The sequence below is a fragment of the Aulonocara sp. 'chitande type north' Nkhata Bay genome, linkage group LG7, assembly GCF_057382095.1.
Source record: "Aulonocara sp. 'chitande type north' Nkhata Bay isolate Kocher_YH1m ecotype deep benthic linkage group LG7, A_spYH_male_GT1.1, whole genome shotgun sequence".
NCBI classification, from domain to species: domain Eukaryota; kingdom Metazoa; phylum Chordata; class Actinopteri; order Cichliformes; family Cichlidae; genus Aulonocara; species Aulonocara sp. 'chitande type north' Nkhata Bay.
In genome coordinates this window covers 44,119,042-44,145,917 of record NC_141350.1, presented here as the reverse complement: position 1 = coordinate 44,145,917, position 26,876 = coordinate 44,119,042, and the positions used below count along the sequence as shown (strand labels likewise).

General features: G+C 40.8%; 2 protein-coding genes and 1 pseudogene across 6 annotated transcripts; 2 read left to right on the top strand and 1 right to left on the bottom strand.

Moving 5' to 3' along the window:
- Window positions 1-1,611: 1,611 nt before the first annotated feature.
- smtna (smoothelin a) lies at window positions 1,612-7,458 on the top strand. 2 transcript variants are annotated; one of them, XM_086302532.1, is made up of 8 exons: window positions 1,612-1,929; window positions 2,454-2,556; window positions 4,018-4,093; window positions 4,210-4,338; window positions 4,429-4,486; window positions 4,669-4,774; window positions 4,901-5,052; window positions 5,180-7,458. In XM_086302532.1, exons 2-8 carry the CDS (start codon window positions 2,473-2,475, stop codon window positions 5,325-5,327), a joined length of 753 nt encoding a protein of 250 aa, XP_086158658.1. In that variant the 5' UTR covers window positions 1,612-1,929; window positions 2,454-2,472; the 3' UTR covers window positions 5,328-7,458. The 2 variants fall into 2 exon arrangements, with proteins under 2 accessions (XP_086158658.1, XP_086158656.1); XM_086302530.1 differs by lacking the exon at window positions 1,612-1,929 and having other exon boundaries at window positions 2,215-2,556.
- A 489-nt stretch (window positions 7,459-7,947) lies between these two features.
- On the top strand, window positions 7,948-22,125 carry inpp5ja (inositol polyphosphate-5-phosphatase Ja). Of its 4 annotated transcripts, none has more exons than XM_086300600.1 (13): window positions 7,948-8,206; window positions 8,306-8,483; window positions 10,433-11,107; window positions 14,574-14,681; window positions 14,851-14,959; window positions 15,066-15,182; window positions 15,606-15,781; window positions 16,120-16,231; window positions 16,423-16,532; window positions 17,514-17,724; window positions 17,836-17,973; window positions 18,045-18,290; window positions 19,815-22,125. In XM_086300600.1, the coding sequence occupies exons 2-13, from the start codon at window positions 8,476-8,478 to the stop codon at window positions 20,298-20,300; spliced, it is 2,496 nt and encodes an 831-aa protein (XP_086156726.1). In that variant the 5' UTR covers window positions 7,948-8,206; window positions 8,306-8,475; the 3' UTR covers window positions 20,301-22,125. The 4 variants fall into 4 exon arrangements, with proteins under 4 accessions (XP_086156726.1, XP_086156728.1, XP_086156725.1 ...); XM_086300602.1 differs by having other exon boundaries at window positions 7,948-8,483; window positions 18,045-18,110; window positions 18,186-18,290; XM_086300599.1 differs by having other exon boundaries at window positions 7,948-8,483.
- A 303-nt stretch (window positions 22,126-22,428) lies between these two features.
- LOC147325867 (serine protease FAM111A-like) lies at window positions 22,429-23,869 on the bottom strand (annotated as a pseudogene).
- Between the last annotated feature and the right edge of the window lie 3,007 nt (window positions 23,870-26,876).

Here is a 26,876-nt window from a genome sequence, read left to right as displayed (position 1 = left end):
TGGGAGTAACCCCCCAAAGAGGGACAAAGGACCCCCTGATGATCCTCTACCTAATCACATGAGCCAAGGTGTGTAAGCGGGTGTGGGTCCCAGTCAGCCAGGGTTTCGGGTGAGCTCATTGTGAAACCTGGTCCCACCCTATCATGTGATTTCCTGAGGTCAGATGGCCCAGGATGTGAGTGGGCGTTAAGGCGTCTGGGAAGGGATCGCAAAACTGGGTTATAGATGGCAGACAGTTGGTGTCGTAAACCACCGCCTCTGTTCAAAGATGGTCGCTCACAGTGGACGTAAATGGCTTCTTTCACTCCTCTTTCAAACCATCTGTCCTCTCTGTCCAAAATGTGAACGTTGGCATCCTCGAAAGAGTGACCTTGTGTGTGTGGGCTTCCGGTAAACTTCGATGTTGAGGTTGCCATTCTCTTCAATGTGCACAGCGCAGTCCAGGAAAGGCAAACAATTGTCCTTTGTGTCTTCCCTGGTGAACTTGATGTTTTTATCCACAGCGTTAATGTGAGCAGTGAAGGATTCCACTTCTTGTGTCTTGATTTTGACCCAGGTGTCGTCCACATATCTGTACCAGTGGCTGGGTACTCTCCCTTTAAAAGAGCCAAGAGCCTTTCTTTCCACTTCCTCCATGTAAAGGTTGGCTACAATAGGTGACAGCCATGTTTTTGTCTGTAGAAACCCTCGTTGTATTTGAAATATGTAGTGGTGAGGCAGAGGTCTAACAGTGTGCAAATCTGATCGGGTGTGAAGTTGGTCCTGTCTTCCAAGGAGCTGGAGAAAGAGAAGACAAATGGTAAACGGTAAACTTCAACCTCAGTTTACCGGAAGCCCACACACACGGACCAGTACCTCCTTGGCTCATGGCTCATGTGATTAGGTAGAGGATCATCAGGGGGTCCTTTGTCCCTCTTTGGGGGGAAACTCCCACTGGGTTTAAATCTGGGACTCTCCACCATTTGACCCTTAGAACTGAAGAAGCTTCTCGGATGAGAGGTGAAACGTCTTCAAGCAACTCAAAGAAGTCCAGACGCTTTTCTTTCCAAGCTCTTTAGATAGAATAGAGTTGGAACTAATTTTCATTTCTGATTCAAGATCCACTGATTATAAGATTTGAAAACTTTGAATCAGTTTGTATAACTTTAGCAATTCCCAGCTTTTCCTGCAGCTTGAAAAATCTCTGCTGGGGAAATAAGGCCTGAGCCACCTCATGTTGGTGCTTTCTCACTTCGAGGACATTTTGAAGCAGTTATGCATGCTCACCACTGGATGGAGCACTTTGTGTGCTTTGTGATTTAATGGCACCATATCTTAGGCTCTAAAACTTTTCAAACACTTAACAGAGTCACAGCTGAAGTTGAGCATATTTTTTTAAGCTGTTTTCTCCCAGACGCTTGTTTGTATCCGTCTCTGTGTGTCTGCACTCCGTCCTCCTTTAAAGACATTCTGACTTCTGTAAACAAAGTCCAGTGGTCATACTTTTGCCTCAATAAGGCAATGCTCCTCACTTTTTTTTGCCACTGTTAACTCCTTATTTTCTACCCCGATGATTCGTCTGGAGCACTCCAGTAGAGCCACGGTCAAAGTTTATATGAGGTTATGCGCCATAAATTTTCACATGGCATCATCCAGAATCCACTAACAAGAGGAGGAGGGACTCTTCTGAAGGTGACAGAGATGGATGAACCAGGACCTGATGTGTTTCTTTCTTCTTCTCCTCCTCCTCCTCTTTCATCCCTTTTTGGGTGGTTCGTGTAAGCAATCTGCACTCTCTCTCCAAACATGCATCCTTACGAAGCGCTGCAGTGTGAGGTGTGATGCAGGGCTGAGCTCCCACAGCTCCCCAGAGAACTTTAAAGGAGGAGCAGGGAGAGGAGCAAGGCGTGCTGACTCCTAAAGATCACCACAAAACGCACCCTGAAACAGGTGAGTCACACCAAACCTCAGCAGCTGCCAACCCCTAATCTGAGTCTAATTTTCACAGTCTTGTTTCTTTGTGCTTCCCATGTTGTGTCAATGAGTACTAGATTTTTCCAGTGTCTCAGCACATAGTTGCACGCTGTTATCAGATTCTTTTAGTAATGCTTGCTACATTACTATATTTGTACGTGTTTTTCCCACCTCTGTGCCGTAGTCAGGCATCTGCTGCGATAAACTGAGACGTCCTTCTGTGTCGGCAAAGGCTCACAGAGTAGTTTGTATTAAAATTACTGACTGCATGCAGACGAATTCTTCAGATCTATCTGTAAAACCTGTGCTTTAATTTTACTGTAAACAGTGAGAACTATCTGGCCTGGTTGGTCAGAAATAATTCAAGTATTTTTAATCCTGTGTCAGTGATTAACTTTGGATTATTAAGGCGAAGTTGTTGCTAAAAAAACAACAACTAAAAAACCCAGAAAGTCAAGAATTATGTCAGTATGTGTTAGGACAGCTCTGTTATCATACAGCCAGGTTCACCTGTCAGACATGGAGTCAAAAACTGATGGCAAATCATCGCTAACCAGCGAAGAACTGGCTGCTATTGAGGATGAAGATGTTCTCAACAAGATGGTGAGTGAGTTATAGGTGGCTTCAGCCAATCAAATTATCCATATCACATCTATGCAAAGAAAAAGCAGTGAGATAATTGTTGTTTCGTTTCCATTTTGCCATCCTGTGTGTTCTAAACTGTGTAATTTCTGACATTTAAATTCAGTTTTATTGATACAGCACCAAATCACAACAACAGTCACCTCGAGATGCTTTATATTATAAGATAAATGTCTTACAGTATCAAAGAGACATGACCAGCTGGGTGTTGAAAGGAAAGGAAAGGAAAGGGAGACAGGACAAAACACAAACTATGGGAACGAGAAGGTCAATTTTAATGACATAAAGCAGCGGCGAATAAACAGAAGGAGAATGAAAACGGGTGAGCGGAAAAGAAACGCTCAGTGCTCATCATGGGAAGTCAACATCCTGAGGCTATAGCAGCATAACTATGACATAATTAAGGATCACCTGATCCAGCTTGCCATTATAAGCTTGTTGTGATCCTCATCTTAAAACTAGAAAAGGTGTCTGTCTCCTGAATCCAAACTGGGAGCTGGTTCCACAGGCGAGGGGCCTGATAGCTGAAGTCTCTGCCTTCCACTCTACTTTTAGAAACTCTACACTGTATTTGATGTAATGCAATGTTTTAAATGATTCTCACTCAGTTTTCTGCTTTAGTTTAGTAAATTTTGGGGGGATTTCTATCAACTTTCAATTCAAGTTGAAATTAAAACCTGTTTCGTTAACTTATTTCTTTTTTTTTGTTTTTTTTTTTGTTTTTTTGTTAAGTGACAATGCTAAGTTTCACTTATTGTATAACTTAAACTTAAACTGTAACTTAAATCTGTTGGGTTGATCTGAGTTGTTAACTTAATTTAATTAAATCACATGTTACCAGTTGACATAACAATGATCTTTTTTGGGAACCACAAAAACACTTATATGTGCGGAGAATGGTTTTAAATTCAGTTCAATAATTCTTTTAGTAGTTCTTTTATTTCTAGTTTAAATCTGGGCCAATGATGAGAAGCTAATATGGGCAAAATATTAAATATGATCTCCCTCTCTCTCCTGAGAGAATAACTGCAACACTTTGGATTAATTGAAGGCTTTTTAAGGAGCTTTCAAAACAGTCTGATAATAATGAATCACAGTAGTCCAGCTGAGAGGTAACAAATGTGTGGGCTAGTTTTTCAGCATCGCTCTGGATTATTGCACAGATGACAAAAAGCAGTCCTACATATTTGTTTAATGTGCGCGCTGAATACATATCCTGGTCAGAAAAACGACTCCAAGATTCCTCACAGTGTTACTGGAAGCCAAAGTAATGACATTACTTAGGACCAAGTAACCTCAGTTTTGCCTAGATTTACAAGACATGCCTGCAGTCATATAAAAATATTCTGAAAGACCGGATTACAAGGTGGTTTATAATATTTTTTCTTTATATTGTTTCTGTACCTGTAATTATCTTTTTAGCTCGACAACACCTCAGATTTTGAAGAGAGACGGATGATCCGTTCTGCATTAAGGGATCTCCTGAAGAAAAAAAGAGGTGAAATCTCAGGAAAACTTTGACAGCTCTGTCAAATAGTGAGGGGGAAGTGCTATAATCATGACTCATTTGGTCCTTTGCTTTCCTTTTTCTTTCTTTAAATTGCCTATCATCAGAAAAACGGGAGCAGGAGCGAGGGTTAAGGCAGCAAAACCTAAGACAGCAAGGTCTGAGCAAAGCGGGAACGACAGGCGGGACCGTTAGCATAGGAAGGGCATCCATGAACCAGCAGCCGCCAATAAACAGTAACTGTGAACCCCCTAATGTCTGTTAATGCATCATCCTGCACTTCAGTTTTAATAATTTTGACACTTTAATTCTCTTCATCATTTTAGAACCAAGCAGCCAGCCATCTCCATCAGCAGCTACTCCCTTTAACAGGACAGGAGGCAGGTGAGTCACATGCGAGGCGGTGTAGATGAACATTTTTGCAAAAAGGGGATTAAAGAACAATCATCTGCTTCTTTGATATAGACATTATGCTTCAGCTCAATGAGCGGGAAAATGCTCAAAGCATTTGCCATGTGAAAAGATGAGGTGACCCATACTTTTGTGTCTTTGTTTCCTCTCCTCAGCAAGGCCAGTTCTGCTGCTGCTGCTCCTCCTGCTGCGGCACCCAACGCTAAGAATGTCAAACAGATGCTTCTGGACTGGTGCAGGGCCAAAACAGAGCCATATGAGGTAAATATGCCCTACCTCACTCTGTCTATGAATTATTGCCCCGTGGAGCTACACATAGCCCTGACTCTTATGTCCCTCTTGCTGCCACTTTTCCCTCTAAACTTATCCCGCTCTGGTATGAAACAGGGGGTGGACATTCAGAACTTCTCCTCCAGCTGGAAAGACGGCATTGCCTTTTGCGCCCTGGTGCACCGCTTCTTCCCTGACGCTTTCGAGTACTCCATCCTCAACCCCAACAAGCCCAAGGAAAACTTCCAGCTGGCTTTCAACACTGCGGAGTGAGCTCTCCTTCCTTATATGTCCTATCTGCAAAAACTCGAGCTTTGAATTATAAATAACAAAGTAACTTTACACTTACATTGTTTCTCTCAAGTCATTTTTCACTGACATTTGCACTTTCTGCAGGAGGTTGGCAGGCTGCCCCCCTCTGCTGGATGCCGATGACTTAGTCCGGATGAACGAGCCCGACTGGAAATGCGTGTACACATATATCCAGGAGTTTTACCGCTGTCTGGTGGAAAAAGGCCTGGTTAAAACCAAGAAGCGGCCATAGACTCAGAAACTTCGGGAGTTGCTGTGATTACAGTTTTTACAAATATTACACACATTACAGAAAGCTGATGTCAAAAGGGACAATGTTGTGTGCTTTTTTTCAACTAAATATTTACATCTCGCCTCCGATCACATCTGGCTCATGTATCACTTGAATGTGCCAAATGTGTAGTATTCATATTGGTTTGTGTGTGTTAGCAGGGGCTTGTGGGTGTCTGTGCTCTCAGTGGACAGCTGGCGCTTTGGATCAGTACATTCCAGTGAGATTACACATGTGTATTAATCCCACAGTCACAGGGAGATTCTGGGAACAACTTTTATGATGATGCTGTTAAGGGCCAGAGAGTGTAAGCACTACAGATCCATTTAATAAATATTAGTTCCATTATATGCGTTGTACCCCCTACTGTTATATTGATAAAAATGGTACTAAAGCATTTCCCTGATGCCATTTTCTCCAGCAGCTGGTGGTGTGCTGGATACTTTAATGAACAGTTTACAATTTGCCTTGACATGGGGCGTGGAGTTTAAAAGACGTGGGCTGTCTGCAACTCTGACTATCTCACCTTTAAAATTTGTGATCAGAACTTCATATATATACTTTAGGGCCATGAAAGGGAATGATTGTACAGCCTACATCTTTACAAACTTCAAAAAACAGAATTGGGTACACAAGTTTGAATTTATTCTGGATTGTCCCTAAGCCACAAATGATCAACAATGTCTTTAAACTTGACAAGTCCAAGGCCTGTTAATTTCTCATTAGTGATCATGATTGACTACGACTGGTAGTTTGTCTGGCAGCATAAAGGATTTATTTGATAGGATCAATACTCAGAATATTGAGAAAGTCTAAAGATGGAGAATTGCCAATTTGCACAAGTTAGGAAGGTTTTTCTGAGCCATTTCTAAGCAACTGCAGGTTCCAAGATCATCAGTTCAAACAACTGTATACAAATACGAGTTATTCTGATATGTCACCACTTTGCATAGATCTGGAAGAAGATGAGAGGAAGTTGGTCAGCATTTTCAGGAACAATCCAGGAACCTCTGAGGCTCAGCCTGCCTGCCAAGCCATAAACTGGAAACTGCTGAGAAAACCAGCATCACTATCCACACTGAAGGGTGTTTTACATCGCCATGGAGATAGAGGATGCTGACCAAGACAGAAGCCCCTGCTCCAAAATCAACACCTTCAAGCTTGACTGAAGTCTGCAGATCCCCACATGGACAAGGCAAATGCCTTATGAAGAAGAAAATGTATTATCAGACAAGACCGAGATAGAGCTATTTGACTACAGTGACAACGGGTGTGTTTGGAGTAAAGGTAAAGCTTCCACACTTACCAGCTTTTAAGCATGGTGGTGTTAGCATAATGCTCTGAGGCTGTTCTGCTGCCAGTCGTACTGGTACGTTGCACAAAGTGGATGGAATATTGAAGGAGAAGAACAACCTCCAAATTTTTCACCTTCACCTCAAATCAGCAGGTGGATCATTGAACAGTTGATGGTTCCAACAGCACAGTGATCCCAAACACATCAAAACAGGTTTTTGAATGGATAACGCAGGCTTATACTAAGCTTCTGGAGCGGCTTTCCCACAGCCCTGATCTCAACCCTATTGAAAATTTGTTGACTATGCTTAAAAGCCGGGTCCAGTCAAGGAAACCAACTAATGTAAATGAACTCTACCAGTTCTGCCAAGAAGAGTGATGAAATATCCAGCCAGAACTGTGGCAGAAGCTTGTTAAGCTTAAGCTTAGCAGCTTGCTGAGAATCCCTGTACGAAATATTAGTGGGGTATATATTTAAATCTGTGTGGATCAGAAAAAATATAAAATTAAGTCAAACTTGTGCACCCAATTCTTGATTTTTAGAGTCTTTTTCCATCCAGGAAAAAGAACAGTACAAAGAAATCATTAAAAGCCCCAAATTACCATGACATTCATGCTCATGCTGCGTGGATGTAAACTCCTGATCACAAATGTTCCCTTTTTCTTGCTGTTATGTTTCTTATGATGCCTCACACTTTATTTTCTGGAATCTCTTGTATGTTCACAAGAGTTTTTCTGATGTGCATTTAAATGCAGTCCAGCAAAATCTGTAGAGTAATTTTCATACCTTGCAAAGAATCAAAATTAAAGGCTTTATTAAATGCTCTTTTAGAGAAAATGTTGTATGTAGTCAGTTTGGTTTGAATGCATTGTCACTGTATAGACTGGCCCTACTACTGGCCCAAACAGTAATAACAGTACTTTTGAGGTAATATGTTTTCTGTTGAGACACGGTTGCTTTTTGCAGTTGTTTACTGCGCAAGCTTGTGTGTATTAAGGAATATAATACAAACGTTAAAAAAAATGCAAAGTCACAAACATTATACATCAAAATTCTGTTTCTTGATAGGCTCGACAAAAAAGCTCGGCATAAACACCATCAGTTGCTATTAACGCTTATTATTTTGTTCGTTTAATGGATTGTTGTGATGTACATAATATTACATAATATTACCAGCTGCCAGTGCCCAAAGTGAAATTTAAATATTGACATATGGATCAATTCGTGCTATCAGTGACGCACTAATGTCAGATTAATGCGTCAGTGATAGGACAGATGCTCAGTTATTTCTGGCCGGCTGCACTTTGGCAGCTGAATTTTGTTTTGCCTGTCCTGCTCTGCCCACCCCCTGGTGTTCATGCTTTTATCTAGGGTGTATGTGTGATGGAGAGAGAGAGAAGGAGAGGTTGTGTGCTGGGAAGACAGAGAGGGAAAGAGAGGCGCTGGGTCGGTGTAAGACTGCTGTGCAGGAGGTGCAGGCGGGATGCTGACTACAAAGTGCACAGCTGCACCGGCGAACTGCGCGAGGTAGCCAGAGGCAGCGATAGTAAGTAGGATGAGGTATAATCAACTGCTGTATCACGGCACAGGCATCAACATGCAAGAGTCCGGGCGCATCAACCGTGACCGTTTTCTGTCCTGACAGCCCGGCGGCGGCGCAGGCTGCACCGTGACAAGACGATCCACAGTACCGACGGGTCGCATCAGCCCTGCAGACCGGACGAGACTGTCTCCGGACATCATCGATTTTACTCTGTGACAGCCAGCTCACGTTCATAAGTGTGCGAGAAAAAGAAAAGAAGAAGAAGAGGACTGATGAATGTGTGAGCTCACCTTTTCGTTCACCTTGGAAATATAACAACGCATGAAAGGTAATTTTCTCCCCTCACAGCGTCAGTGTGAGGGGAGAAACAGCCGCTGTCTTTGTGTTTGTCTTGGTTGCACCTGTAAAACTGCGTTTTTTGTTGTTGTTGTTTTCTATAAGTCTCTTACCTTTATTTAAAACGGAGCTGTCATTCAGACTTGCAGCCTCATGGGGGGGTGCATATGTGAAAGGCCCACCGGCACCGGGTTTTAAGCTCCAAAAGTTTCCTCTTGACTTCAAACCTGTGTGATCGCTATTACTCACAGCTCTGTTTCACGGGTTATTGCTGTGATCACGTGAATTTCTCAGTTACAAAGATGTCCTCATTTGAACGTCATTCATTATTAACAGAGGTGTATAATTTATGAGTGGAAGGACTTTAAACAAAATGGAGGGAGGCACTTGTCCTTCTTATGTCAGGCATCCTCTTTCATGTAACCACAGATGTAGATTTTAGGGTTGAACACATTTGACTCCATAAATAAAATCAGAGAAAATGCTTCTAAAATCTTTTTTTTTTCAGCAATGCTTCATTCTTTTACTCTGGAAATATTATTTATCCCTGCAATATCCAAAGCTCACAACACTGGATCTTTTCTCCTAAATGTAATTAATCCCACTAAGCCCACGAACACACACCCTGTTTTGATGTCAGTCAGAAGCTGCAAAGCTTGACTTCTGATAATTTGCCGGAGCACAGAAAGAAATGATGAGGATGAGGTTTAATGTTAGGACATTAAAAATGTTGTTAGTTTATTAAATAACCTTAAGTTTGTGTCATTTGTTATTTTCGGTAAGTCTCAATAACATAGCCAAGAAAAAAACGATTGTATAAAATGTGCAGGAAGTTTTGAATGTGGATTTATTAGTGAATCTGTGAAAAAATAAGAGGTGTGCATTTACTTTACTCCAAAGAAAAGGCACAAACTGTCAACTTGTTAAGCATCAACATCCAGGCAGAAACAAAGGAGTGGAGTGCAGGAGAGTAAATCAGCCTATATGTGTCCACTCACCAGAGATGAGCTCATATCTATCTATGCATGTATATATATATATATATATATATATATATATATATATATATATATATATATATATATATATATATATATATATATATATATATATATATATATATATATATATACAAAATTGAGACAAAAAGCCTGAAAGACTCACTGCATTATATTCCAGGAGGCTGTTGTAAATTGTTATTTGTGGGGTTAGTTTTGACATTTCTAAACAGAAAGAAACAAATTGGAGCATTAAAATTACCAGAATGCAGGAAATGAAGTGTACAATGCTTCAAATTTCCTAGGGGACTAACACGTACCCCAGGTTAATGTGTCTCCTCCTGAATATTCAAGCAGAACTGACACCTACGCTTGTGACCCACAGCATCTGTTGACATTGCCTGATGTGCTTCATTATCTGCAGCTGTGTCCGATCCCCTTTGCTTCCCTTCTGACTGAACTCAAATGTTAAAGTGAGAGATTACAAAAAGCAGTGTGCTCTAAAAGCACATTACAGCCCTATTCCTTATCTAAATAACTACTAACAATCTTTTCTTTTGCTTTGTAAGAGGGTCAGGGGCTAATTAACTGTGCTTAGCAGCTAGGGTGTAATCCAGGACGCAGCAGGCCTAAAGTTAGTTCCTTAGCCCAGTTGCCTAGTCATGATAACATCATCAGTGATGCCAAGGGAGGATGATGTGGACAGGTACTCAAAATAATGTAATACTCTTTCTCATTTTCCACTCACTGCAGGCACTTCTTTTGCTCTTCCAATTGTGTGCTGACAAGCAATGTTGCAATTTTGTGCCTTTTTTACATTCTGCAAGTAGAATCACTGTGATTTCTTTTTCCTTTAAACACCATTAAGAAAAATGTCATAAACACGATGTTACAGGTTGATGGATCGCCTGCCGCAGAAACAAGTTGGCACGGACCCTTGTGGCCATAAAGTACAGCCTGGAAACTGTTCATTAATTGGAGCTGGTCTGGATTTACCTCCACAACTCCAAACACAGGAAGCACCTCTAAGCAGCCAGTCGGAAAAGCTCAAGAAAACGTCTGGATTGAATCCCATGCAGGTGGTCGTTATGCCAAAAAGGGGGACTGAGCAGATGCAGTCAGGGCAGACGAAGCCTGCGTCCACTCCAGTAACACTGGCATGCATAAGCCGACCAAGGCCAACTGCTCTTGGAAATAAACCAAGGCAAACCAGAATTTCAGTGGAGCCATCCAACGAGATAGATTTGATCCCTATTTGCATCCCAGGACCTCAGAGTACAAACATACTCCTACACTCCCCAACAGATTCTTCATTGCCTCCTCACAGTCCTCATTCTCCCCATTGCCCCCAGCCTTACCTGAACCCCACCCCCTGCCTTCCTCCACCACCACCACCACCATCCCCTCCTCCCCCTCCCCCCCCTCCTCGCCAGCCATCACCTCACCTGCCCTCCAGCCTAAGCTTCAAGCCCAGCCTCAGCCCTCAGCCCCAGAAGACCCCCTCACCTGGAAGCTCAGCACAGAGCCAGCTTCAGTCTGAGAAGCCAGGAGGAGAGAACAATGACTTCAGGTGAGAGAAACAATGTGTGTGGCTGTTTGCCCATTTTGTGTTGAAGCACAGCTACAGATGCTGTCCTTCAGTCAGGGCTGATAAGAGAGCTGATGTGTGCCAGACCACATCACATAAATCACAGCAGCAAATTTCACTAAAAGCTTTTTGAACTGACAGAGTGACACGGCCACATTGTGTTGGTAGATTTCCCAGAGGCACTTCTGTTGTGTTTATTTATTTATTTAACCTTTATTTAATTAGAAGGTCCCTTGAGATTAATACATCTTTTTCAACAAGGAGACCTGGCTGAGGAGGCACACCATTATAAAATTAGAAATTATAAAATCAATGCTTACATGTTATACAAAGTAAAGCAAGTCAAAATCAATAAGTAACGCAATACAAAATATCAAGTTCAGTTTATGAATAGCAGTTGCAGTCTTTGGTTACAGAAGAACATATATGAGTGCTCTGAAGTCTCCCAGGGAGATAAAAGCTTTCAGCTTAATTGTCCTCTGAAGGTTATTCCAAGACCAAGGTGCAAAACGGAATACTGTTGTATCCTATACTGTTCTACCAAGTTCAGAAAAATCCTGAGTACCCTAAAAAGGAGCCACTAAGAGAAACGCAAATCATAGCAGCTGTTTAAAGGGGTTAGGAGTTTACACAGATAAGAAGGGAATTTACCCAGTATGGCTTTGTACATAAATTATGGTTGTCTCCTTTGGGTTAACGAAGGCCAGGGAAGCAGATTATAAAGTACACAGTGATGTGTACCAGACAATAAAGTGTAAATACTACACATCATGTAAAAAATGAAGTGCAGAGGTGGCAGCATGCATGTAAATAATGTCACCATAACCAAGTACATTTAAGAGTGTAGCCTATGCAAATGTTTTCTTAATTGATCAATTAATACAGGCCCTATTTCAATAATAAAAACCAAGCCTGACTTTCAGCTTTTTCGCCAAGTGCTTAATATTCAGCACTAAAGGAAAGTTGGCATCCAACCAAATACTTCTCTCCTACGGTTCAAAGACCGACATTGTCTAAGATTTGAAAGCGATTTCTAGAAACCAACATGAGCTCAGTTTTTTTAGGCATGTGAATGAATTTGAAACCTTTCAGTGATGCCCGCAATTCCTAAAAGTCATCACTTGTTTGAAACTCACAAACAGCCTAAATCACCGTAATGACTAAAGAGGAAATGATGGTGTCATCTGCATAAAGGTTCACGTTAGCTCTTTAGCTTGAGGCATATTCTTCCCAATGTTCTCAATTAAAAATAGAAAATAAAACAGGACCCAAAACTAAACCTTGGGGTATTCTGTTCTTTAGGAAACTTGGTTTGGCACTGTGTTCTATATAAAGTGAAGCCCTGTAACTCAAACCAGTATCACTGAATCTGCCTAACAGCAACTCATTGTAAGCAGAACCTAATGCATTTGAAAGATCAGAAAAAAACATAGCAGCACAATGCTCTGTCCTACTTAGGGAATTAATAATATCATTTGTTACCAAAACACTGGCTATTATGGTACTAAAACCCAATTTGAGAACAGACCTAGTTTGACTTAGGACTTAAGTCAGACAAATATTGTTTCAGGTGAGTGTTTATTTCAGACTCTTGAAATTTGGCAGGGTATAAAGTTTATATATCACTGGCAATAATTGGTGCCCAGTCTTATATAAGAGGAGAACACAGGCTGCTTTCCATATTTTAGTAACAACATTAGTCTACAGACTCAGATGGGAAAAATGTAATTAATAAGCTCAGGATTAAAATCAGCTGCAAGCTTTACAAGATAAGCATCCATACCGTCAGGTGTGGTTGACACTTTTGGGGGGGTGAATGGATTTCAAAGCTTTACAGATTACAGCAGCAGAATTGGTTCTATAAACAAATGGATCCATTGATAATAATAATAATAATAATAATAATAATAATAATAATAATAATAATAATAATAATAATGGACAGAAGGTGGCCTAGAGTGCTTTAGAGAAAGCCACAATTACATTCCAGGTCAAAAAAATCCAAACAGTTTCAAAATACATGAAATGCTGAAAACACTGTTTTGATGTGTTAACTCATTATTGTGAAAAAAAAATCACAATGATTTAGTTTTCATTAAAATGTGTTTAGAATTTATGGGTTGATGATAATTTATATTATAAATTAGGACACACTGATCTCCCTACTTAAGCTACCCTTACAAGTCAAAAGTATCAGGACTGGTATCTGCAATACTGCACCTGTATTTTTCTGGAATCAGATCGATGTCAAAATTTGCATTATCGCACAGCACTATTGTACATGTAAAACTAAAGGTTGTGCTTCAGATATCTTAAAACGCCTTTTAAAAACATAATGCAGTTTGAGCTTGGGTGATTTTAAGTTTCTTAAACAAGCAATGGCACGTTATAATTACAAAATTCTGCAACAGATGAATATTTGTTAATATTTGTTGGGCACATTTGTAAGAAAAAGGTCTAATAATGTTGAGATATTTGGATCTTTTGGACTGAATGAAAAAATGATGTCAAAGGCTGTTTAGATGACACCAAGTTTAACAGCTCTCAAATTCATCCAAAGGCACTTTTTTCCCCTGGTTTTTTTTTTTTTTTTTTTTTTTTGGTGTAATGTAGCTCACAACAAATCATATCTGCACACTTTAAATTATGAATAAATGGCTATCGGCAGAGCAGAATATTAACTCTAATGATGTGCTTTTATTTCTGTAAATAAGCACTGTAACTAACAACAGGATGTCTATTTACATAAATTATTTGACCCCGAACGTGTGTCTGTGCTAATAAAACCATTTTGTCAGTGCAGAAATTGCATATCCAAATAATGACAAGCAAAATGTGCAGAGGTGTAAAGCTGATTCACTGAGTCCATTTAACCTCAAATATTTTTTTTTCTGGGGAAAAAATGCCAAATACTTGCTGGTTCCAGCGGTTCGAAAAACAGGATGTGTTTCTTTTTCTTGATCTCACGTTAAAGCAAAGTGAATCAGTGGTTCTCACTGTTTCTGTTAACCGAGGAAAATCACAAACCAAAGAAACTGATGGTTAGATGGAGTCTTAATTAATTATTTTGGATATTTCAGCACAAAATAATCAAACTGGTAATTCAAAGGATGATTAGCTCCATACTTTCTTTTTATCTTTGCCATAACTCATCCACAATCACACATGCACACACACATACACACACACACACACACACACACACACACACACACACACACACACACACACACACACACACACACACACACACACAGACACACAGGCAGGCAGAATACTTAGTCATCATCAAGGGATGCAGAGGTGCTTAATTGTGCTTATCTTTTTTTCTGTACACAGAAACCCTGATGAAAGCTCTTTCTCTGAGGATTACAGCATGGATTACGTCCTTGTTTACCTTAAACTATAGAACTCATGCAATTTTTCCACTGTTTCTGTCCTTTCAAAGGGTGTACATCATCACATGGAACGTGGGATCAGCTGTGCCGCCAGATGACATCACTTCTCTCTTTGGACCAAATGTCTCCGATGGGAACATTGACATGTTTATCATCGGGTAAGCAAGTAATTCTGCACCGCTCAGCGGTGCCAAAGAGACAGCCGTGAATGCCCACTCAGTCATCTGTGTTCATTTTGATTCTTCCCCTCCTGTTACCCATCACTGTCCTTTTTTTTAGTATTATTATTTTCATTTTGACATTTCTCTACTTTCTGGCACCATCCAGACTCCAAGAAGTCAACTCCATGATAAACAAAAGACTGAAGGATGTTCTTTTCTCAGACCAGTGGAGTGAGCTTTGCATGGACACACTCAGCCCTTTTGGATATGTTTTGGTCAGTAAGGAGTGAAATCTGTTGTCCTTCATAACCTTTAGTGCCATTAGAATTGTAGTTTCTTTTGCTATGGATATATTATTTTTCATCCATCTCATGTGTTCAGGTGGCGTCCCAGCGAATGCAGGGAGTGCTGCTGCTGGTTTTCTCTAAATTCTGCCACCTTCCATTTCTCAGAGGTGTGCAGACACAGAGTACACGCACAGGACTTGGGGGATACTGGGTACGTGCTACACATTACAGAGTGCTGCTTTGAAACCAGCTGAGATTCATGATGTTGCAAAAGTTGAAGTGGGCTCATGTCACTGGGGGTAGCAAGGGAAGATATAGTGTGTGTGTGCTCCCTCCTGCCAGCAGGTGCATGCATGCCTGGGTGCATATGTCAGTGTGTGACCTTCCTGTGCATGTTGATGTCAGCATCACCCCTGGCTGCTGCTGGTGCAGTCTCCTTCTCTTTGAGGTCAGTGCAGCAGCAGCAGACTGTCTGGCTTTCTGGTGTTGTGAGTGTTGGGGAAAAAAAACAACACGACCTTGTTCCCGAGCACAGATCTGGTTGATATACGCTGATGTTTGTTTAATTTTAAATCTTGTCTGCATAAGAGGTCCTTTTGACGCTGCATGCTTCGCCCTTTCCTGTCATTTTAAGGGGAATAAAGGCGGCGTCAGTGCAAGGATGACCATGTTCGGCCACCCCGTGTGCTTCCTCAACTGTCACCTGCCAGCTCACATGAGGAACCTGGAACAGAGGATGGAAGACTTTGAAAGCATCCTGCAGCAGCAGCAGTTTGAAGGAGGGGCTGCTACTGGTGTACTAGACCATGAGTGGGTGACTTTTCTTTTTTTTCTTTTTCTTTTTTTTAATAAAAGGTCTAATTAACTGAAAAAAGCTTTGCACACCCATACAAAGTGATGTTATTATTAAGTTATAACAATGAACAAATCCCACACATATATTTGTTAAAAAATGTTTCCTGCTTTGATCGAACCTCTTGAACCCTTAGCATGCACGCTTAATTTAGCTAATAATGATATGTATTTATGTTAATTTTTTTAAAATTGAATCTACATAGGCACAGTGCACTACAGTGGTAAATTGACTGTTTTATTCTTTGTATCTGTGCTCTCTTCCTGAAGTAAAGGCCTCTTTATTCTGTTCCCAGTGTCGTGTTTTGGTTTGGGGATTTAAATTTCCGTATTGAAGACTATGATATCCATGTGGTGAAATGTGCCATTGACAGCAATAAGCTGCCTCTTCTGTGGGAGCGGGATCAGGTGAGGCACCTTCAGCATTTTAATAAAGCATTCACACATTCACAGAGACAGATGGATTTTTCTGGAAGGCTTCATGCCACCTGTTTAATCAGACACTACAACCAACAGAGGGAGCTGTAGCACAAAAACCTGTGTTTAAATAATAATTATTTCTAATATTATAATTCTGGAATGTTTGCCCTACTCTGTAGCTCAACATGGCTAAAAACACAGAGCTCATCCTGGAAGGCTTCATGGAGGGACAACTTAAATTCCCACCTACTTATAAGTTTGATGTAGGCACTCATACCTACGATACCAGGTTGGTTCAGTCATCTCTATCTAGACCCTGTTTACACTTGGTTTTAAAATGCATCTTGGGCAATCAGATCCCAAGTGGAGACACACTATGATCCTAAATTTTAATATGTCAGGATGTTTCTCTGATAAGGACATAACACAAAGTGTCATCAGTGTAGTCGTCTTTGACTTTGAAGGACATCCACTCAGTCTCATCAGGTGGAATAGCACGGACACATATTATGAATCAGTCACACCAGAATAGAAATAGGATTGTAACCTTCTTGTGACTATAGGAAAAATTGGTGGTTGCCTGGTAATTGCATTATTATTGTTCCATCTGGTAAATGATTGCCATTTGATTGTCCAAAGATTGAATACGCAACACTTTTAACCTCTGGACAACAGTTTCAATTGCAAGGTGATAACACAAATCAGCTGATCAGAGGCAACCTGCCTCCAAACTGTCACGGTCAACCAGTCAGACCGGCTCATACAGATTGATGGAGGGTTTCAAATACTTGTCACCAGATTGACAACACAACAGAAACAAACTGAATCAGTCTGATCTCTTTGCAATGGGGGACTGGACTCAACTGGTTGTATTCTGGTTAGACTTCTATATAACAGTAAGGTAGCTGAGCGTATGTATCATTTTGCAGTAAAGTTGCTGTCCTGCAGAAACTATGTAACTATTTATGGAATTTCTGTTTCAAATGGGAACAACAGCATTTATTCTTGAAACAGATCTGAACATTTTTGTAACTATTGTGTGTGATAACTGAGGGGCTCTTTCAACTTCAGCTTATCAACCTTGGCCGTAAACAGAAGTGAGCATTAGGGTTGGAGTAGCAAGTATAAATGATGATGAATTATCAGCTCTCCAGTTGGTGTTCAGATGTCTGAAATGCATTTTAAAACCAAGTGTAAACAGGGTTGTTGATTTTATTGTCTAAAAGCAAAGTTTCCACCGCTTATAACCGTGTGTCTGTTTCTCTGTCAGTGCTAAAAAGAGGAAACCTGCCTGGACAGATCGCATCCTATGGCGTCTTCGCCGCACTGGTTCACCAGTTCCTACCCACAATGCAGCACTGCAGCGTGGCCTGACCTCGTGGTTGGGGGGGGCAACTAAAGTGACACAGCATGCGTATCGCAGTCACATGAGTTTCACCATCAGTGACCACAAACCTGTTTCTGCCCTGTTTTCACTACATGTGAGACAATGATTATCATATGACCTCAGATGAAGCATGCCATAATTACATCTCTGTGTTGTTACATTGCTAGGTTGTGCTTTATCTAACTATCTATAACTTATCTCCTAGTTCCCATTCAGGGTGGATATGCCTCTGGTGGAACTGCAGGTAAACAAGGAATGGTGCAAAGCCTCAGATGCTACAGTCAGATTCACTGTTGCATCAACTTATCAGCGCAGCTCATGGGACTGGGTGGCAATATACAAGGTAAGTCTTAAGTTTATAAATTATTACACATATTTCCCACAGTGTCAGCACCTGCAATTATCTTCCTGCAGGTTGGATTCAGACATCACAAAGATTATCAGGCGTATGTGTGGGCCAAAGCGGAGCATGCAACGCAGGTGAGCCTTAGCACAAATTCACAAATATGTTTTGAGCTGAACTCAGAGATACTCTGTCTGGTTTTCTCTCCACAGGTGACATTCTCAGAGGAGGATTTGCCGAGAGATGACTGTGAATATATCCTGGGTTACTACAGTCATAACATGAACAGCATTGTTGGATTGTCATCACCAATTCAGGTAACACGAATTATAGAACAACGTGAAGCAAATGCATTCCTGTTAGTCAAGAACAGATCCAGGTACACAGGTACAATCATCAGCCACTTCATTAGGTATGTCTTCCTAGCACCAGGGTTAGGGCAAGGTGCTGCAAAACATTCCTCTGAAATCTGGGTACATATTGACATTATAGGATCACACAGTTAATCACACAGTTGCTGAAGATTGATGAAACATAGCCGTAGTTTCCTGTTCTTAGCTGACAGGAGTGGCACCCAGGGTGGTGTTCTGCTGCCATAGCCCATCTGCTTCAAGGTTTGACATATTGTGCACATGTGAGTGAAGTTGCCCCCCCCCACCTTCTAAAAATCCAACAAAAGTGGTATCAAACGTTTGTGCTACATTTGTGCTGGTTTGTGCTGCAAAAATTTGGTTTCTGCTGCAAAGATTTTCGTTTGTGCTGCTATCATTTTAAAGATATTCAAGAAATTTTCTGTGTTGACCTTTTGACCTTTACATTTTCGTTAATATCTTTAAAACGGAAGCAGCACAAACGACAATTTCAGCAGCACAAACCAGCACAAACATAGCACAGTTGAATGATACCAGTTTTGTTTGATTCCATTAATGTGGGGGGGCTGGTTGACCTCTGACGACCTCTAGAAATTTTTATTAATATCTTTAAAATGATAGCAGCACGAACCAGCACGAACGTTTGATACCACTTTTGTTGGATTTGAAGAAGGGGGGGGCAACTTCACTCACATTATTGATATGTGATCATCTTTTACATGCATTGGTCATAACCAGAGGATATTTGGATTATTGTTGCTCTCCTATGGATATTTTCTCTTTTTCAGTCCATACTGGCTGTGTGGGATAATCCCAATAGATCAGCAGTTTCAGAAATACTGAAACGAGCATGTTCAAACCAACTTTAATCACCTTTCCTCCTAGTTCAGATGTTCAGTTTGAACTTCAGCAGGTCATCTTGACCATATCTATACGTCTATATGCACTGAGCTGCTACCATATGATTGACTAGTTGGATATTTGCATCAATAAGCAGTTGAACAGGTATAAATGGCATGGCTAGTGTATACTGTATATATAAGTAAACTGTATATTATATTTGCCATTTAAATGCAAATATAATAGCAAAAAAATCCGATTCTAGTGAAGTAATATCTGACAAATTTCCAACTGTTTGACTGACAAAACAGGACGCATGAATAAGGCAGCTGGGCTTATCAAAGAGAAAAACATGAATATTTTATCATAAAACTTCTTAATATGTCCGCTACTTTTCATTTATCTGAGTCAAAATATGGAGATTAAACTGCTACCACTGTGCAAGCAGTGAAATTACCCCCACTTTACCTGGCCACAACATTAAAAATCTGCTCGAAAATGCAGATTGTCAAAAGACACGAAGTGCCTGATATCTTTAAGTTAATTATTATTTTTAATTCACTTGCACTTATTGTACTTACTTGTAAAGCATATTGACCGTTGTGCCGACATACGTCTTGTCCTCAACAGATCAACATGCCAGTTCACAGTCCCACCGTGTGTCGCTCCGAGAGCTCCGATGTCAGCTCTGAAGATGACAGCACTCTTGTTCTGCTGGCTCCAAACTCCCGCAGCCCGAGCCCTAAAGCGGGCAAACACCACCACCGTCACCGGCGCAGTCGCAGCCCTGCACTTCCTGCTCTTTCATCTAATCCCCTCCCTTCTCTGCAGAGCCTCAGCCTCGGGCCTCGCTCCAAAGAGAGCCAGACACGAAGCCGCTCTCCCTGCTCTAAAAAGGAGCGGCTGATGTCCCCCGACGCCGTGCCATCTCCCACCATCAGCCCGCTCAGTCCTCGCAGCCCTGTGTCTCCAGGTAGTGTGGTGACTGCACCAGAGGCCCTGGTTGCTGCTATCCTAGGTGAACCCAGACCAGCTCAGGTTAGCCCCACAGGGGTGAAACGGATAGGAAAGACAGGGGAAACAGACACTGCAAAGAAAATGAAGATCAAGAGTTAAAATGAGACTGTGTATGAGCGGGAAAAAAAGCAATATCCATCAAATCAGAGTCTGATCTGACCCCCGTGTCACTGTGCTCATAGTGTCACAGGGCATTTATTGACTCCTAATGTAGTTTGCAAACATTCCTTTGCTTTCCCAGTGCTTTTATAGACTCATAAGCTATATCATTATGTAAACAAGCATACAGAATATGAGGCTAAAGTTGGAGCAAACCTGTGACCGATATGAACAGATGTTATTGACAGCAATATGGATCCATGTAAACATGGATCCATATTGCTGTCAATATGTCAGTTCTGTGTGTGTGTGTGTGTGTGTGTGTGTGTGTGTGTGTGTGTGTGTGTGTGTGTGTGTGTGTGAGTGGTTTTGTGTAGACCTTTGTGCTAAACCATAAATATGTCAAACTTTCATTTTGGAACACATGATGGTTTAAATGTTTAACTCTATAGGTCTTGGTCTGTATTCATAAAACAAATCCAATGCATCCAAATCATTCCAAATCTGAAATCTACATGTGACTGTGAAAACTTGAACATCGCTTTTTGTGGATACAGCCCCTGTTCTATAGGGCACCTTGAGTGACTGTTTAGGCTAATAATGTGTTTCTTTGGCTCCCAGGAAACTGTGTTGTGTCATCTATGCGATTGTGCAAATAAAAGAGCAAATGCAAACTAACAAATGCAGATTATTGGATGACATTATGCTGTCAAGAAAAAGCATACGTTTGTACATTCGTGTGAACTCACTTAACCCTCAGTTCAGATGTATCTTACTTGCATTCCTGCTTTAAGTGAACAACAACTCATGACTCCACTTGGACTTCAATATTTTGATTCAGAGAGACTTTGAAAGACCAAAGGTCAAAATTAGCATTCGTCTTCAATCCCCTGGCAAATGTTAACAGCCAAACATGTTACTAAAGTCACGGGGTCACAGGAAAGGTGTGTTTGATACGTCATTTACAAACTATTATGGATCACAGGAAAGGGAGATGCAATACAAGTTGCCACTTAACTTGGGGGTTTAAATTTGGCGATTAATTGGATTCAGTTCAGTTCTATATATAAAACACCACTTCACAAGAAGTCATTTCCAGATGCTTTATATTGTAAGGTAAAGATCTTACAATACAGATGGAGAAGCCCAATGATCCAATAATCACCTATCTCGCACTTGGCGAGAGTGGGGAAGAAGAACGCATGTAGAGACTTTCGGGTGTAGTCTCTATGTAGGGGCAAAACAAATTGTCCTTGTTTTTTCTAAAAATGGTAACATTTATCGACCAACAGTGAAAATGGTTGTCAAGAGCCCCATACCCTTTGTCGTAATAATAATGATTGTTAGGTATTTTAGTACCATGGTAGCATTTACTGGATATTGTTTTATAGTGACATTATGCAGGAAAACTCTGTCATTCAATAAGGCCCCTTTGTTTTAGTTATTTTTCTCTTTGACCCAAGAATTGATGTGTGAGAATCACAGGCTGGTACAAGGTTGAAATACCACAGAGATCACTCCCTCAGCTACATTAGTTTCTTAATCTTTTAGACGCCTGTTGAGGCCAAATGGTTTGTTTCAGATTTCACTAATGTAAGAACTCTTTGTTTTGTGCCTTGAAAATATGTCGCTGAGATAATCACAATTGTAGCTGAACTAATAAACTACACAAAGGATGCTTCTTCACCCAAGGGCAGGAAGACGCTGCCTTATCTTGGTCTGTACTGGTTTAAACTGATAAATCTGCTGTCTCATGAATTTTACCCTCTATATAAACTGTTATACTTGTGAATAAAGTTGAGTCACTTTGGGAAGACAATCTAAAGCAGTCTCTGTTTTCTTGTTCTCCCAAGCTGCTCCCGAGCTCGTACTAACACGCTGAATGGCATGCTTGAATATTACTTGAGAATATATTTGACTGTGTTACAGACTAAGGGACATTCTCTGCTGATAGGTGAAGGTACATTCTCTGCTGATAGACGTCCACGCCTCGAAGGATTAGGCCTTGGAAACCGTTTCCTTCAATGATAACGAGTGAAAACTAAGAATTTGTAAATTCGTAATTTGTAAATTTGTAAAAAAGAGTTCAACACTTGTCTGTACAAAACAGGCAAACAAACTACTGCGATCATTCTGTCTCTACACAGCCATCACTGATCTCCTCAGAATCTGTTTTACTTTCAACTTCCTGCAACAATGCGTCAGGTTTGCCTTTCTTTGACCCCACAACAGAGGCTATAATGTTTTCTAGGTGAGGATTTCCCTTTGCCTCCTCCTCAACTCTTTCCAACACCTCCACATACTCGTCTTTCTTCAGATTGTCCACATAGTTTTCAAATATAGTGAGCAGAGGAAAGGCGTACGCAATCACATTCTCACTAAGATTCGGAAACCCATAGAAAAACCCGCCACTGTGCAGACCAAACACTCGTCCGTCGGCATCGAAAACCGGGGAGCCGGAAGAGCCGTGGTAGCTACATGAGAGTGTTGTAGGTGACGTAGATATTTCCATACGGGTCATTTTTGATCTGCTGATTGATTTCACAAAGACTGCAAAATTCCTCGCAGTCTTCTACATTTTCATTATTCTCAGCGTTCTCTCGCCTCTCTGACGACGCACGTAGGACTCTTTTTTTTTCACTCCTCCTCCTGGGCGTCCGACGACACAGGCCTCGCCGCCTGAAGGCACATGTCCAAATCTCTTAAGGAGCCCTGGCGGCACTTTCTCTGTTTCCAGCTTAAGTATGACATAATCTAACTTATCGTTGCCGATGAACACCTTAGCGCTGAGGTTGTTCCTGTCTGATTCTTGGTCTTCAAAGTTAAAGACCACAGTAACGTTTAAAAATTCACACCAGTTAGGTGTGTTTGATTTAACCCAGTAGTCGAATAAGTGGGCGTTGGTCAAGACAAAGTTGTCAAATAGCACAAAGCCTGTGCCTTGCTTTATGAAGGAACCAGTTATGAGACAAACTGACTCGCTCAGTTCGAGCAGCAACATAACACTGCAAATTTCAGTAAAAGACTGTCGGCTCTTTCCAAAGGTCTCCTTCCTGTATTTCAGTGCTTCCAGAAAAGAATTTTTAGGGAATCTACTCTCCATCCATCGTTTCAGATGCGGATACTGCTGGCAAAGTAGATCGTAAACCTCCTTACGGTCAATGCTGCTGCCCATTTCTGCTGTGCTACATCTAAGACTGATGTCATTCCACTGCTGCGCTTTGCATTACTTGATGCGTGTGGAGGTTTCTGCTGCCCTGGGATGGCTACATCTTTTATTTCCGTATCTGCTCCCTGTGGAAAACATATCTAGAATTTCTTATTGTCCAGACAATCGATTATGTCTGTGCACTCAGTCTTACGTTCGTTAACCAGCTCAAAGTAGCCCAGGTCATCGACCGTCTCTTTTCAGAGCCTCGGCCGCAGTTATTCCCTTCTCCCCGTAAACACAAAGATACTTGAACTGTTGTAAAGCGTCATTTAAAAAAAAAACTTTTGTCTTTTTTGGCATTTAGTCCTCCCTTTGTACCGATGTAAAAGACAGAATAGCAATCTCTCGCCTTAACCATCTTCTTATATTTACTGAAAGGCCTCCGTGCAAGCTTGAACATGTTGCGTGTGCCGTCTGAACTGGATTTCAGTCTGAACTGATGTCCGTGTGGGTCCTACAGAGAATCAGAGTTGGAAAAGTTGTTAATGTAGCAAAAAACAAAATGTATTGCATTTTGTTCATAATCTCTTTAAAGTCATGATCGTTTTTTTTTTTACCGCTTTCACTGGAGTGGGTAAATGAGTCTGCAAAGTTAAAAAAACTGATTTACATTTCTTGTTTATTACTTTTATCGGACATCATCCGATCTCATTTATACACATTTAAGATATAAAGTAGAAAATATCCTTTTGTTTGCATTTGGAGACTCGGTATTTGACCATCCCAAATATCTGGACCAGGGAACCAACTCCTCAAACCGGTAAAAAGGTCAATTACACAGTTACACGATCGCTAAACTAACCTGTTTTTGAATAAAAGAAAACCATACAAGCATGAGCCCTGGAATCTCGGTTGTAAAAAAAAAAAAAAAAAAAAGAAGCACTACACATTACTTTTCTTATGTTTAGCATACAGGAGTTGCTGCTCACACCCTGAGTTGCACTAATGTGTCTGTCAGATGCCCCAAATGGAATGTCAGGCCGCATGCGCACTCATACCGGACACCTCCTGACCTTATTTCCACGAGCCCTTGACTCAGCTGCAAAGTGCTTACGGGGTCAGTTTCCTTTTCATCAGAATTATCTGCCGTCATTCAGACATAAGTTGAGCAATGGTTTAACCAATTTTCCATCAAAGGGATGTTGGAATTAAACAGAGGATGTAAGTTAAGGAAATATAAGTCTGACTATGGAGCACATCTCCTTCAGTGTTAACAATAATGGATTGCATTTCTCTCAGTCAACTGACTGTTTAGGGGGGAAAGCAGCTAATAGTTAGTGGGCTCTGTGTTTGTGGTTGTTGTATGTTAATCACACTAGGAGTGAACAAAAGCAGAAAAAAACCCTGTAAAGATGCAGACTGTGAAAGTCTGGTTTATACCATAAATCTTACCAGCTGTAACTGGGTTTTTTGTATTTTAAGTTATAAGCACGTGTCAAGACTTCTGTCTCCCATTGCTGATGTGATCCTCCTTTTTTGTTCCCTATTAATGATCTACGGTAATTTGTGATTTCAGAAGAATGGTCACATACATTTCATTACAAATTTTTTGCCTTTGCTTGAATGTGTCTTTAAATCCCTTCTTGTTCAAATAGTTTATTCACATAGTAAAGAAGTAGCTAGGGAACTCAGTAAGTAGGAACAGCGATAGTTTAAAGGCATTTTCTACAATACAGAGGATTTCATCATCTGTAGTTTGTGAAAACTGCAGTTTAAAAAACAAATCAGTAAATTCCCAAATGACGGACTCTTTTCAGAGGTACGCTTCATGTACTGATTAACATACAGTTCAAAGATGTACATTAGGGTGCACACTGGTTATGTGGATTTGCTATATGAATATGCTCAAGACTCTGTTTGAGCTAAAAAAAACTTGAAATATATATATCTGTATATTTTAACATAGATAAAATGTTTTTGGATAACAAACGAGTCACAATTTAAACACTGTTTGAATAATCAAAGAGATATTTATAAAGGGCAGGTTACAACAGACATGCTTACAGGGAGCTGTGTTGTCTCTTTTGCATAAGCCACACCAGAAACGCTCTGTGCGGATAGCAAAGTCTGCGCTGTGGGAGTGTCTGGACCCTCCACGCCAGGATCTGCCGCACAACCTCGCACTGGTCCCCAGGGCCACGGCAAACTTGTAAGCCCTAGTTCGGCTCCCGAAAGAAAGATGCTCGAGTTGTTCTTGTGTCCGACAAAAATTAGTTCTAATATGTTTTATTTTTAATGTGTTACTGCGTTGAAGTTAGCACAATTTAAATTCAAAAAATTATTAGTCTCTTAAATGAACGGCATCTTGACGGGGACTCGGTGAAGGGCTTAAAAAACGAATACATTGTTTTACATCTTGTGCACTTGGATACACTTCAATGAAACTCGAAAAGTGGGACACACAATATGGAAATGATGACTTGACATTTGTTTGGGAGGAGTGTAAGTATAGAGAGGAGGAATTCCTACTTCCCATTCATGTACTCTGCAATGTGCATTGTGTCCTTGTGACATGTTTACTTTTTTTCAAAATAAATAGCTGTGAAAAAACCCATCAAAGTTGAGGTAAGTATTCACCACAGTATCGTGTTTTTTTTTTATTAGGGTCAAATTTCTCTTTGGGTAAAAATTAAGCCAACATCCAAGTGTCAAAGGTCGGTTCTAAAAAACAAGTCAGTCCCTGAAGCTTATTTGTGCCACAGATGCTAATTCAGTGACTGCGGGGGTGTGTAAGGAATGTTTTGGGAACTGTCTGATCTTAAAAAACTAACTTTGTTGTTACATTACAGCAATATTGAGGAAAGATTTAACAGCTGATCATGGAGCAGGATGAAGGTCAAAGGGAAAGTCCCTGCCACGCTTCCGGTTATACTTCCATCTGGCGTAGTCATCTGGGTTATTTTGCACGTACAAGGAGTTGGGGCCTTTATGAAATTCTTTTCTTGGCTGGAGGCATTAAGAAATACTAATAACGATTAGAGGGGTTGTTGACTCCTCCTTGATGTGCGTAAAACAAGAACTTTTTCTTTTAGAGTTTCTGTCTGTCGAGAGTTTCTGCTAATGAGAAAACCTGTCGGAAAAGTCACTCTAAAACAAAGAAAAGTCTTTCCCGCACAATACCTCATCCGAGGGTGTTTTAATAAAATTATTTGGCGCCGATTTCTGAGTACGGGCGCTGCGCTTTTTTCATGAGGGTTATTTATGGTTTTTTTACACATACGAGGTGGGCAGCCTGTAGGTTACAAGCAGATAGAAAGTCCTTCTTTTGTCATTACAAGCGCTTACCTCCACCCAGGCACTGGATATATATGTATATATATATATATAAATAAAATGCAATCCGTTACTAGTCAGATAATCTTAAA

What these genes read in the sequence shown, in the direction of transcription:
- smtna (XM_086302530.1), top strand. Translation starts at nt 2,416, where the DNA reads ATGTCAGTATGTGTTAGGACAGCTCTGTTATCATACAGCCAGGTTCAC. An exon ending in CCAAAACAGAGCCATATGAG is followed by an intron (nt 4,775 to 4,900) that starts GTAAATATGCCC and finishes GGTATGAAACAG; the next exon opens with GGGGTGGACATTCAGAACTT. An exon ending in CTGGCTTTCAACACTGCGGA is followed by an intron (nt 5,053 to 5,179) that starts GTGAGCTCTCCT and finishes CACTTTCTGCAG; the next exon opens with GAGGTTGGCAGGCTGCCCCC.
- inpp5ja (XM_086300600.1), top strand. An exon ending in GCCCTTTTGGATATGTTTTG is followed by an intron (nt 14,960 to 15,065) that starts GTCAGTAAGGAG and finishes TCATGTGTTCAG; the next exon opens with GTGGCGTCCCAGCGAATGCA. An exon ending in TTCTGTGGGAGCGGGATCAG is followed by an intron (nt 16,232 to 16,422) that starts GTGAGGCACCTT and finishes CCTACTCTGTAG; the next exon opens with CTCAACATGGCTAAAAACAC.